At 44.9% G+C, this 13,328-nt stretch overlaps 1 protein-coding gene across 2 annotated transcripts; it reads right to left on the bottom strand.

Moving 5' to 3' along the window:
* Positions 1–2,920: 2,920 nt before the first annotated feature.
* tfap2c (transcription factor AP-2 gamma (activating enhancer binding protein 2 gamma)) lies at positions 2,921–12,477 on the bottom strand. 2 transcript variants are annotated; one of them, XM_037099788.1, is made up of 8 exons: positions 11,945–12,477; positions 10,864–11,322; positions 10,463–10,514; positions 9,012–9,083; positions 8,150–8,372; positions 6,014–6,132; positions 4,714–4,855; positions 2,921–4,547 (listed from the first exon to the last, which is right to left on the bottom strand). In XM_037099788.1, the coding sequence occupies exons 1-8, from the start codon at positions 11,990–11,992 to the stop codon at positions 4,253–4,255; spliced, it is 1,410 nt and encodes a 469-aa protein (XP_036955683.1). In that variant the 5' UTR covers positions 11,993–12,477; the 3' UTR covers positions 2,921–4,252. The 2 variants fall into 2 exon arrangements, with proteins under 2 accessions (XP_036955683.1, XP_036955684.1); XM_037099789.1 differs by lacking the exon at positions 9,012–9,083.
* Between the last annotated feature and the right edge of the window lie 851 nt (positions 12,478–13,328).

The following is a 13,328-nucleotide window of genomic DNA, read 5'->3' as shown; positions in this document are numbered from 1 at the left end:
CGATTAGTCTGACTGCAAATGAGCCTTAATGTACAACAGATTTCACGAGGAGTTGTTGAAGGGAAGTGGTGTGGACTAAATGGAAAGGGTGAAAGTCAAGTGCTAAGTATCTGGGAACATGTTGGGCGAACTGCCGTGACATTTGCAAAAACCCAAGGGGAACAGTGAAGTCGATATAGATTCAGATTTTTACGAGGTACTGATATTTACTCTGTAATATCCTTCCCTCATTTTACGCGTTTTGACTATTTCAGTGCTAAAAGTAATTTAGTAAGTAAAAAGAATCTAGCCAGATTGAAACGAGTAAAACAAACAGAACATGAATCGACGTTTTACTCTTTTGATTTTTGTTGCCTCTCTGCTGACAGCTTTGTGTCACGTGACTCACCATGACCTACATAGAAAAGGTCACTCAGTCAGAGCTGGCATGAAATACAGCCACAGTTCAGTGAGTCTTGAGTTGACAAGTAGCCCCCGGCGTTCCTAATGAGATCAAAAGATTTTTATTAGCACGTCAGATGTGATCTCTGATAATAACAGAACGTGGATGGTTTTCTGTTTTTTTTTTTCTTTTTAGTTTCATTAAGGGGAGAAAAAAAAAGGGTAACAGGTAAGCCGAACAAGCCCGCGCTCGCCTCCTTTTCCCAGCTTTATTAGGTGTGTCAGAGGTGAATCACTCGCACCGTCTCACATTTGGGAGGAAAATGTTTGACCGGCAACCGCGTTGCATGTGTTTTCTGAAAAACACAGGACGAGGAGTGCCACACTGGACAGGTGTATTGTGGTCTGATTAAACTTGTGATCATTTTTTTCCTGACAGGTCACAGCAGTTTGCCGTGTACCTTATTTGGAAATGCTTGGCGCGCACTCGATCGAGAAAAGATCTCCTCCGCTGACGAGGGAGGTGAGCTGGGAGAACGGGGACATCTGAGTGTTTAGTGGCTCACGGCAACCGAAGACGACAAAGGCCGGGGCGACATGACTCTGACAGGGCGACAACATGAAAGAGAGTGGAGATGGATAGATAGATAGAGAGAGAGAGAGAGAGAGAGAGAGAGAGAGAGAGAGAGAGAGAGAGAGAGGAAGGGACCTCCAATCAAAGCCTTCAACACAAGGAGGTGTTGTCTCGACCGCGTTCAACCGGTCATCAAAGACAAAATCCACCTCCTCTTTCTCCCCCCTGAAAAGCCTTCGCCAATACCTCCCACTTCTTTTTCTACCACCACCTCCTCCTCCTCCTCCTCCTCCTCCACCTCCTCCTACCATTATCTACTCAGAGCTTAGCGCATACAAGCTAACAGGAGTAACTGAAGGCAGTTAAAGTCAACCGCTGCAGTGAGGTTGACAGGTCTGGTTGAACAGGTTCTGAGGGGAGAGGCTGATACTTGTTTAACTGCTAGGTATGGCACACTGCTACAGCAGCCGCCTCTCTCTTGGCCTTTTCAGAAACAGCATTTTCACACTGACCTCCGAAGCAGGTTATACACGGCAAGAAAGAGAGAACTATCGGACATGGATAGTGGCTCATGGATCCAGCTACATACGCTGGTTTGGCGTTACTACAGCTCAGACACTTACTCAAGTTACTGAAACACATAAACAGACAGACCACATGAATCAGCAGGGACTGGCTGGGCGAGTGATGATTAAGCAAGCTCAATCCCATCTGCAGTTTTTTTTGCACGACTCGTTTTTTTTCTCACAGACATCAAAAAGGAATTGTCATCCGTCGGTGTGAAACTCGCAGCGCCGCATTGCCAAAGACCAGCTACACGTTTGAGACTCAGAGGGGATGGACGCCCACAGGTGAGGGCAAACCTGCCCCGAGAACACAAGAGCGAGGGGGGAAATCAGCGCGCGGGAAGGGAGGTTGTTAAAGAGTGATCTGAAAAATGTAAATTTTAATTCATTATCTCCTTGGCCGATGGAAAGTCAGGGGAAAGTTTTGTAGTCTGCGAAAACACTTTTTGGAGCCTCGCAGCAAAACAGCGCTGCAGACTTCCTCTTAATGAGTGAAGTCGATTGGGACTTGTTTTTGAAAGATTGAAGAAGCAACCAAAAAAAATATATAACATTATAATAACATGAAATGGCTTGTTGAGACGTTATTTAGCCCCCTTTTTGAAGCCGAAATCTTCATTGTAGCTGCTACGCTAGAAGTGTTAGCGCACCGCGTCTCGACCGTGCAGTGAGGGTTAAAATAACACATTTTGTAAATTGGGTGTTTTGTATTCAGGGATTTTAAAACAATTCCCCATCTGATTCAGTTGTTTAGGAGAATGTAGCGACACTGTTTCCCTGTAGAGCTCCAGAAATGTTTAACAGACCACGAAACTGCGCCCGACTTCCCGTCAGCATGGGGGTCGAGTAGATTAGGACTGGGTTGTTTCACTTTTGGGCGAACTTATCCTTTAAGTAACGGGCCGTTGGAACACATTTTTCAGTGTGTGTCAATAGTTTTCTAAGTTTAAACATAAAACGGGGCCATTTGTCCTCTCTCAGCTGCGAGTCTGCGCTCATCACATGGTGTACTTTTGTGGCTCTGCCTTCACTGAGCCACACAGCCTATTTGTGAAGCTAAGTGAGAGCAGATAATGATGGCTACTGTTCCCATTAGTTTGGGGACTTTTTCTTTTTCCCCATTTATTAATAGGAAAACCTTCCAACACATGACTTCACCATCATCTGTGAAACACTGCTGCGGCTACGGAACAATCGTGCACAAAAACAGTGTATGTATGTGTGTGTTTGTGTGTCTTGATGTGTGTGCGGTGTGTCTGCGTGTGTGGCCAATGGGTTCACTCGATGAGTCAGGGCTCGACAGGGCTTTTTTTTTTTACTTTTATTTTTTCCTGAAACTTTAAAACAGTCTTTTTTTTTTTCAAACATATTTTCCAAAAAAAAAAGTATATCATGCCCACTTCCTAACCGCTACTTGATAAAAAACTAACCCATTTATAAAAGTTTAACACGTCATCATAAAAAGTGAAACCATACACCAGGATGAGACCATTATTTACACAAGCCCATTAAATTACAACATAAATTAGAAAATATTTACATCCAGGACAAGACACTGGATAAAATTCTATGTTTGGAATTTAATGTCTAATTAAAAACATTTTTTTTTTTCAAAAGAAAAGAAATATATACATTGAGACATTCTCACAACATACACACTCTGGCAGGACTGAACTGTTTGGTAGTTTGATGGTAAATCTGTTTTTTTTTTTTTTTAAATACTAAGAATAATGAATACCTAACATGGTCACAAAAATAATGTGTGTTTCATTCGCCGCCAGGTTTAAAAAGAAGTAACAATGGAAGCATCGCTACGCCTGTCATCCACATGAACACTGAAGAGGCTTTAAAGTCTCTGGTTTCTGAACGAACACAGACTGACAAACCAGAGAGGATCATCTTTTCTCATTCAGGCCTACATAAGATTCAAATCATCGCTCATGAACAAAGCACAATAACACTGGAGCCATTTTGAAGTGGTTGTACAAATCAAGCACACAAAAGAGTGAAGTGGATTTTCTTCTCTCTCTCTTTCTCATAAAAAACAAAAAATAAAAAATAAGAATGTCCTTTGCAAGTCCATTGAGACACAGGAAATCAGTGGATTTGCCTCCAGACAGAGCAGGAGGAGGAGGAGGAGGAGGTGGGGATGGGATGGGATAGGAGGGGAGGGGGGTGCTGAGAGGAATTCACAGCCACAGCAACTCATCTTGAAATGATGTCCTCTGGGGAGACAAAAACAGTATGCACTTTGTTCTTTTTTCCTCTTCTTGTCAACAGAGCGCAGGTCTCGTGGTTGTAGCATCAGCACATTGGCAACTGTACGGAACTGCATAGTGGTTTAGAACGATGCGGTGCGTGTCGCGGGCCGAGGACCGGCGCACGGGCGTAGGTGCCGACACAGACTGATTTGCAGCCAGCTGTGAAAAAGTCCTTTAAAATCATCGACGAAAAAAAAAAAAAAAAACGAAAAAAAATAGGATATAAATTCAACAGTGCGAGTACACACACACATACGTACACACACACATACACACTCACACACAAATTTCAGCTCTCAAAATGACAATACTTATCAATCAATATTGACTTTTTTTTTTCTTTTTTTTTTTTTTTTTTTTCAAAAGTCCGAAAAGGGGCAGACAGGGCAGCGAGATTTAGGGACTCAGGGGTCGTGGGGGTGGGGGGGTGGGGGGGGTTCTCAAGTTCATAGGGATTGTCCTCTGAGCTCTCATTTCCTGTGCTTGTCCATTTTGTCGGAAGACTTGCTCCCACTGTCTGAGGATCCCTGGGTGTCGCTGCCAGAGCTCAGGTACATCTTGTCCACTTGTTTGAGCGCCTCGTTCAGGTAGTTCTGAAGCGAGGTCATGGCGGCGCAGATGGCCGGAGAGCCGAAGCCGTGGGTGATGAGGCTGAAGTGGGTCAGGCAGCCTTGGATCCCGGGCTCCATGATGGGGGCTGGCCGAGAGTTTCCCAGCGGTGAGCGGTCCTGAGTGAGCAGGTCGGTGAACTCCTTGCAGATTTGCCTGAAGGAGGAAAAAGCAGATTAAACACTTAATTGGCAAGTCTGCAGAAACTACAGATCACAAAATCCACACATTCATCAATGAGCACTATAAAAAGTTCTCGATATGTCAGGCTTGCTACATCCTATGCCAGTGGCAATTGCAACCACTCAGTGGTGACACTTACTTGGCAGCGAGGAGCATGTTCTTGCGAGAGTTAACCTCATTGCGTTCCACATGCGGCCTGCCCAGGTATTCAGCAATTGCCTTTGCCGGGAACTCTGTCTCGCACACGTAACCAAAGTCTCTTGCTAAATGAACAGCTTCACCTGAGAGGAAAACACAGGAAAACACACGTTGTTAGATAACTCCACAGTCCTGGTCTCAGAGCAAGCCTGCATATTTAAGAAAATATAGATAATGTCATTATTTCCGCAGACATCACTGCTTCATGTCCTCCAACACTCCGAGATCAAATGGAAAACTGGCCAGCCGCAGCAGTTTATCAATTTGAAGCATTATATTTGCAGCCCCGCTCTGTACTGAGCATCGAGGCGCATGAAGTGAAGCAGTTGAACTACAGAATAATCACTTGTGCTCAGTTCTCTAGCTCGGGGGAACGGGAGCTAGTGAGATGAATATATTTCCGTCTTCAGGGTGGTTTGACTTGCACGGTCATAATGGGCTTATGTGGATAAATGCTAGCAGAGAGCGCCCACAGCACCAACAGCACCGCTTATTGATAGATACCCACATCACTGGAGGACAGGGACGGCTATTCAGAAGCACAAGCTTTAAGGTCAGCAGGGCCTCCTGGCGAGCCAAACACAAGATAACAAGGCTTAATTCAGCTTTGAAGGTCTCTAAATAACACAGGCCTCAAGTCATTCTCCTGCACAGAATCATCAGCCCGTTTAGAAAAATTAGGCGTGTGGGGAGCAAGAGGAAAAAAAAAAATATTCCACCTCAGCCCGCGGCAGGTACATGCAGATGTGATTAAAGTGATAATGGTGGAGCGTCACCGTCTGACTGACGATGCTGTTTTTAGTATCCGAGGCTCTGACGAGCGAAGGTGAAGGTGTCGAGGCTGTGTCATCATTATGACTGCCCAGCTCCCCCGACAGGAAATAACTGAGGATACGTGGCCGTGATCAACGACGCAGACGTCTTAAAGGTAGAAAATGTCAGACGATGTGTACAGCGTGATGCATAATAATGCAGTTCTAACAGCGGCGTTGGATAAATGGACAGAATCACCATGGGAACAGAAGGACAGCTACTGAAACAAAGTTCGTCATGAAATAAAAAACCCTTGTCTACATAAGTATCTCAACGATGAACAGTGTTTGGACAATGGCTTAAGATACGGCACACACACTGCGAGAACAAGACTGACGTTCTCAGACTATCACGGCGACATTCCAGCCTTTGCAAGGTGGCAATTACGCCCGAGAAGGAGCTATGCACTCCTGAGTGACATGTCATACCTTCTACGAGTGAGGTAAGTAGGGTGACGTTGGCGGCCTTCCTTCTTCCTGCAGGCAGGTTGAGCCCGATCTTGTCCAGCTTTTCTCTCAGAGAGCGACCGCCATTTTTGGACTTGGCTCTGCGGAAGGAGAACGAAACAAACAAAAAAACAATTTACAAATCAGGTGTACAGGTGTGAAGTAGCTCAGACAGCAGATGCAGTGTGTGAGGATGAATAAAATAGATGTGGTGTTTGCCATCTCCTTACTTATTCTCCTTCTTTGATTAGTGTCTCAAAGAGGACATATAACATGTAAAATAGCAGGTGCCCATTGATTTGCGTGATTATATTGATTGCATGGTCTCCCTGCGCGCTCTTGATAACAAACGAATCGCACAAAACCGGCTCCCCTGACCTAAAGAGAGCAGCGCTGCAGTTGATGCCTCCGCTCTGAAAGCATAGAAGGACGAATAACTCGCACACGCTTGTTTGTGAGAAACACTTAAACTCCCCACTTGCTACAGCCGATTCAGTTTTCCGCATGACTGGCGGGGCAACCTCTCGCTCTCCACGGCGGGTGCATCTTCAGAGGGGCGTGCTTGTACGAGTGGCCCCCCACTCCACCCCTCCACCCCAGCCCTTCACCTCCCCACCCTCGCCCTCGTCCCTCTGCTAACGATCCCCCCCTCCTCCTATTGCTATATGACCTACTTAAAAATGTCTGCGATTGTGCATGTGTGTGTGTGTGCATGTCAGCATTAACACGGGCACATGGGAAGTGGCAAACGTGCACTCCAAGCATTAAATAAACGCTCCGGTCAGGGTACATAGCGCAACCTCACAGTCCCTCAACACACCAACATATGTGCCATGGGGTCAACTGCTCTGCCACACATAAAGCTGCCCGTGCTGCAGCCCTCCTGACAAAAACACACAAAAAAAACACACCCACGGAGTCTTTCACGTCCGTACTGACTGTGTTGATGTAACCTATCCCCAGAGGACGCCGAGAACCAAAATTGCAGACCGCACAAAGAATGTCACGAACCTTGCGCAAAAAAATAAAAAAAAAAAAACTGATGAGCCAGACCAACTGAGCCAAGCTGTGCTTTTTAGAGGAGCCCTTCCCATGGGCTGCTGAGCTTCAGTCTACAGATCAGTAGAGCTGGAACGCCTCAGTTTGACGATTGTTCTCGGGTGACAGGGCCTTAAAATAACGCTGCGATATTTTCAAGCTGTATCGCGATACGTGATATACATCTTGATATTTTGAAATCTGCTCAGCAGCCCTTTATAACTGCTAGGACAGGGTGACAAAGTCAAATATCAGGACATTTTTGACCGAATATCTCAATATTGATAAATGAGCCTGGCTGATACTGAATTTTAGAGGCAGCTATTAGGGAGTAAATATTCCGTAATCAACGTTTCAGCTGGTAAATACACATTTTTTTTTGCAGTGATCCCTCAAATCTGGTTATCAGAAACTTCCATATCACACACACATGAAATGGTGGCAGGATATTTTACAGTTTAACAATAAACAGTGCACTTAAATGTTACATTTCACTGGGATTTTTCTGCATTATAATAAAGTTTCGATAATGGCATATTTTGGATGACAAATCTGCTAATACCAATACATCTGTATTCATATCATATCGGTCATTCGCTATTGACTGCTGTATGGACCAGGCTATAAATGATATTGCATCAATATTGTCGGGATTAAAACTGGTGGTAAAATATTAACATAATGAGATCTATGATAGATATTCATCAGTAATGTGGATGTAATGAATACATGGGTAAAGTCAAGTATAAGAACAAGTAGAACAGTCTGATAAATTCAGGATATTACATAGCTTTACTGTACTGCAGCCTTCAAAACCATGAAACAGCCTTTAAGTTAGATATATTGTCTCATACCATGGTAACAATATCAACATGTTGCCCATCGGTAACTTTTATCAGCAGCTCGCAGGTGAAAGAAATAAAAGTAAAAGTGGACATGAATTATGTTTGGGTGGGTCGGCCTAAATTTCCTCGAATCGGTGCGATTGTGTTCCTGTTCTGTTGAGGACTTCTACAAGGAGAACACAGGAACAGCCTGAAATCCAGCCTGCTGTCACGTTGAATGAGTCTGAGCTCTGACCTGCGTAAAACCCCTCCCAGGAGTGATGCATTGAGGCACTCGGGGGGCGACAGGCGTCTCTGGACCTCGGCCACGGTAACCTTGTACTTGGACGTGGAGCTCAGCAGGGACAGGCGGCCCGGTACGGAGCAGAATACCTCCGTGGGGTTTGATACCATGCCCAGCAGGGACTCTTTCTGGAAAGGCAGACCCAGCGCGTTGCCTTTGGGTAGAGTGACAGGTCCTGGAGGGGGTTGAGAGGGGAGGGAAAAGAAAAAAATGTGGGTAAGCTCACGAGTGTACAAGTACAAAGGAAGAGAGGAAAAGATTCTGGTTTTGCAATGGAATTTGTTTGTATATACACTTTTCTCGTGTATGTACATAAACTCTAATCATCATAATCCCTTTGTACAACAGGGAATCTGTGTTTTTCTTGTACGTAATCACAAGGAAGAGTGTGTGTGCAGCTCTTGCACGACTGAGAAAAAAAAAAAAAACAGCGTCTGCTGTTAGGAGAGACTTTCGAAATATTGTGTGGCTTTTCCAAACACTGGGTGCCTGATGGTTACACAGCTAGAATGCCCTCATGCCAAACATCATCCACAAACAGGTACACACACACAGACCGCCCCTCGTCTGAGGCACAGACACACCTCAGTGCTGTTTTGGGGTTATTTTTTTGTTTTTTGTTTTTGTTTTTTTTGTCGTATTTGCTCTCACGGGGTCATTGTGTGTGTGTGTGTATTTGATGCTGGTTCTCAAGTCAGACGCAAAAAAAATTTTTTTTGAACAACCCCCACAAAAAGCACTTTGACAGGCATCGGACAAACAGAGAAACAGTACAGCACAACTACAAAAACAGAGCTATCTTCATCATCCTCACCCGCAAGAATGCCCCCCTGATAATAAGTCCTCTGTAAGCGATCAAGGTTCCTGCCACCTCGTAGTCCTAATACTGAGACAGAAATCAGACAGAGTCACATGAGTACTTTAAGGCTCCTCTGGGGCACATGGCTGGGAATGACATGCCATTGTTTACAAAATGGAAAACCTAGGTTGCCCATAGCGTGCCCTTGAGCATGGGAACAATGTAACGAGCCATCGCTGATTTCCGTAAAACAAATGGGGACCGGTTGGTTTTGTGTCGTGCCGTGCAAATGGCTTTCTGCTTGTTAACCGTGCATCGTAATGTTGGCACAGCCACTGCTATTATTCTTTTAGGACCCCAAAAAAAAAAAGAGAGAGAGAAAGGAAAACACTATTTTCTTTAGTTTAAAATCGCACATAAATGTCACAGAATTATCCACACCACTGTGATACCAGTCAGGCCTGATGATGTGAAACTAAAGCATGGAGTTAATATTCTAAAATGAAAAGTTAAACATCTATCTATCTATCTATCTATCTATCTATCTATCTATCTATCTATCTATCTATCTATCTATCTATCTGCAAAGTGAATTATGGTTTCTTGGGCTGATCTCCCTCTGACTCAAGGTCGGTTTACCGGAGCCCTGATGACAAAACAGCGGGGATAAAGTTCTCCCTTCAAAACACTTCATGTCCCAACAAATTACTAAACTGTCCTTCACATGCGAGCCCTAATGCCACACCCTGCCAAAAAAGCTGGTTCTGCAGAGCACAAACACTGCTGCGAAGATCAACGCATATAATTTCCTGTGGAGGGTGAAACAGAAAGGGGGGGAGCTGCGATCGGGAGCTTAACCGGCCTAAAGGTGATCCAAAGCCTTCCTCTTCTCTTAACAGTCAACGGCTGCGAGATTGCTCAATTTCACGTGTCAAAACCCTGTCATCTTTTTTTTTTTTTAGTTGTATGTTTTTTTTAGTTGTATGTTTTTTTTGGTTTTTTTGAAAGGGATCAGCTCGTTCCCACTGGGCACCCATCCAAGCACCTTCACCTCCCCAACAGAATAGGCAGTGGATCACATCGAGCTTAGATAAGTGCATCTCGTGGCTGTGAGGATTACCAGTGTATGCAGTGCAAGTACAAATGCAAGACTCCTCCTTCGCTGTACTCGCGCACTGACATGCCACTATAGAAGTTACTGTTATGACAATCCCAAGTATGAGTGCGAGAGTGAAAAAAAAAAAAAAAAAGAAAAAAAAAAAATACAGCCCTTACGGTAAATTTCCAGCCCTTGCCAGTAATTACTGCATCTTTATTTGGTTGCACAAAGGCGCATGTACCCCAGGCAGCATTTTCCAGTAGTGTTTTTTTTTTTTCTTTTCTCCCTTGTCAAATTAACAGAGAACTGCAGCGGTTCCTTTTTCCACTAAAGATTCAGAAAAGTCACAAACGAGGAGCAAACTCACCTTTTTTGATGACTGTCTGATCTGCCATAATAATACTGTGGTCATCTACATGCTGATGAAGAACAGAGAAAGAGAACAGAAGCAGCAATGAGCGATCAGAGGCTCAAACAAACACCAACAACTGTTCCATAAACGTTTTTTTTCTCGCTCTCTTTTTCACTCCTATCATACAAAACAAAGGCAATAATACATGTATGCCAGGAAGCATGATCAGTGGAGACCTTTTGGGTCTTTTATGTGATGATCAAAATAATGCCCCTGTTTTAAATTGGCGTTAGCTTTCTGTTTCTGCTTTAATGGCATTCAAATATGTGTGGTATTTGGCTGCCTGTGTCATGCACGCACGCTTGAACCTCATCCACACAACTTCAAGTGCGCTTTCGAGCGTCCATCTCACTCACCTGGACGTCCTCCAGTCCGTGCCCCATGTCGTGCATCCCCATGTTATCCCCAATGACCGACGAGTCGAGGCTGTGGTGCGGCGGGAGCAGCTCCGGCCGGCGGAACCCTTCCCTCCTCACCCCGGACGAGCCTCCCTCCAGGCCCAGGATCTGGCTCGCCAGGCCGCTCCTGCCGTGCGCGCCGAGCCCGTCCTGGCCCTGGCGGCCGGGCCACGGCTGCTGCTGGTTCGACGTGGGCGTCTGGTGTATGGAGTTGATGTTGAACGGGTCGCCGAGGTGCGAGTAAGGGTCGCCGGACTGCGGGTAGGAGATGGGCTGGTAGGGAGGCGGGAAGTACGGGGGCTGGAAGTCCGAGCTGGCCGAGTGCGAGAGGGAGGGAGACGGGCTGTAGAGGTGCTGGCTGACCGCGGGCAGGTGAGGCAGCCGGGGGTTCCCATTGCTGCTGCCGTCGTGTCTTTCCTGGTGGAGGGGAGAGACAGAGTGAGGGAGGGGGAGCTGTGAGAGGATGACATGTGTCCCCCTGAAAGGAAACAAGAGTCCGCTGAAGGGACGTGAGCCTTTACATTCATATTCAACCAAGGAGTTATTTTTAATATTCTTATTTAAGCGTGGGAAATAAATGAACAGCATGCCTCGCTATTTTGAATTAAAATGTCCTCTCACATGTATCGAATGAGGATTTATTATTAAAAATTGTGCTACTTCTGGAAAATATGCACAAATATGCTGTTTTAACAGCTAATAGGCTGATAATATTATTAGTGTCGTGTCTGTTTCTGTTATTGTTTTTTTGTTTGTTTGTTTTTTTAAATAATTATTGTGCTTTTATTCTGAAAGCTGCATCTTGTCTTTACAGTCGAGGCGTCTCTCTTATTTATGTTCCCCCCATTTTTTCATCTTATGACGACAGTTGACGTTTTCCATGTTATCCTCCTTCATCTCATGTTATCTTTATCATTGGAATACCATAAAAATAATAATAATAATAATAAAATAAATCAAAATAAAAATCCTTCTTCAAGTCTTGACTGAGCGTCAAACTTTTAGTTTTGTTTAGTTTTCTCTGCTCGGTGCCACTCACCTCGCAGTCATCCTCATATTTCACGTTGTCGGCTAATTTCCACAACATTGTGAGAGAGAAAAAAAAAAGCCCAACACACACACACACACACACACACACACACACACACACACACACACACACACACAAAACAGAATAAAAGAAAAAGAAGGGGAAAAAAACGTCGTCGTCTGAGAGTTAATCCAGGTGTGGAAAAAGTGAGAGCTTGTTCCCGGTGATCATGAATAAAATAAAAAATAAAAATAAAAAATAAAAAAAAACAACAACCCTCCTTCCTCTGGTCGCTTCAGCTGCGAAGGCGAAGTTGTGGCTTGAAGGCTTGAAGGGAGACTGAACTGACCGACCGACTGACTCTCCCGACCACAGATATGAGTTTTCCGCAGCCAGCAAGCGGAGAGAGAGAGAGAGAGAGAAAAAAAAAAAATGATCGTCGCCAGCCAAAGCGATGTTTCCCCCCCCCTGTCCGGCCGGTGTGCTCTGCAGCTCTGCTGTGGGAGTTGGGCGAGAGCGGCGCAGATAATATAACAACCTCGACTCCCTCTGATGGACGGACGGAGATGTTCAGTGCTGTCGGTGCCCGCAGGAGCGCTGTGCTATATCTGCACCGCCGCTCCGATAGGGGGGGGGGGCGTCACCCTGCGCGATGACGTCAGCGAGATGTTGATACTGCTGATTGGCGGGGCGGCGGTCCAATCGGAGCTCCGTCCGTATGTACAGTGTCAGACATTTAAACCCGTTGACTTTTTACTGGAGTCTGTCAGCGCCTCGCGGTTCTGCTCCACTGTTTGTTTTCATCTCCTCGGTGAGCCGGAGACACCTGTGGGCTTCTGTTCTGCTGAGACTTATAGATGCACACTAGGATCCGCGTTTTTAATGAAGAAACTGGAAAAAGGTCTCGTTTTTCTTGAGGTGTTATTTAAGGTGCAGTGTGCAGGTTTGGGGAAAGACGTTCTAATCAGAGGAGAGAGACAGATTCCAAACGACACAAACAGAAGCTCTTTGTTATCACGACCGAATAATAAACGGAATAAACACACTGACCTCACAGGACAACACAATTTCATACAGTTTTACTTTGCTTACATGTGGCGGACCCTGCCACCTTTCGAGCTTCAAACAGAGTTCTGGGGGACCTTGTTTTCCTCAGAGAGCAGCTTGTTAACTCAGTTGTGGGAAAAGATCAATATATCTGAGTTTGTGTTAATACCTCATTAATATTGTAAATACTAAATTTACAATACTATACAATATACAATTTTTTTTTTCTATACTTTTTTACTTTATATACGGTGCTGTGTTGTGGCTTCTCTCTTGTGACAAATATACTTACTGTAAATCACTTTGGACGTCTGTTAAATGCCCCTAAATGTAAATGTAAAATTAA

Source organism: Acanthopagrus latus, chromosome 6 (assembly GCF_904848185.1).
Source record: "Acanthopagrus latus isolate v.2019 chromosome 6, fAcaLat1.1, whole genome shotgun sequence".
NCBI lineage: Eukaryota > Metazoa > Chordata > Actinopteri > Spariformes > Sparidae > Acanthopagrus > Acanthopagrus latus.
This window is presented reverse-complemented; position numbering and strand designations above follow the sequence as displayed.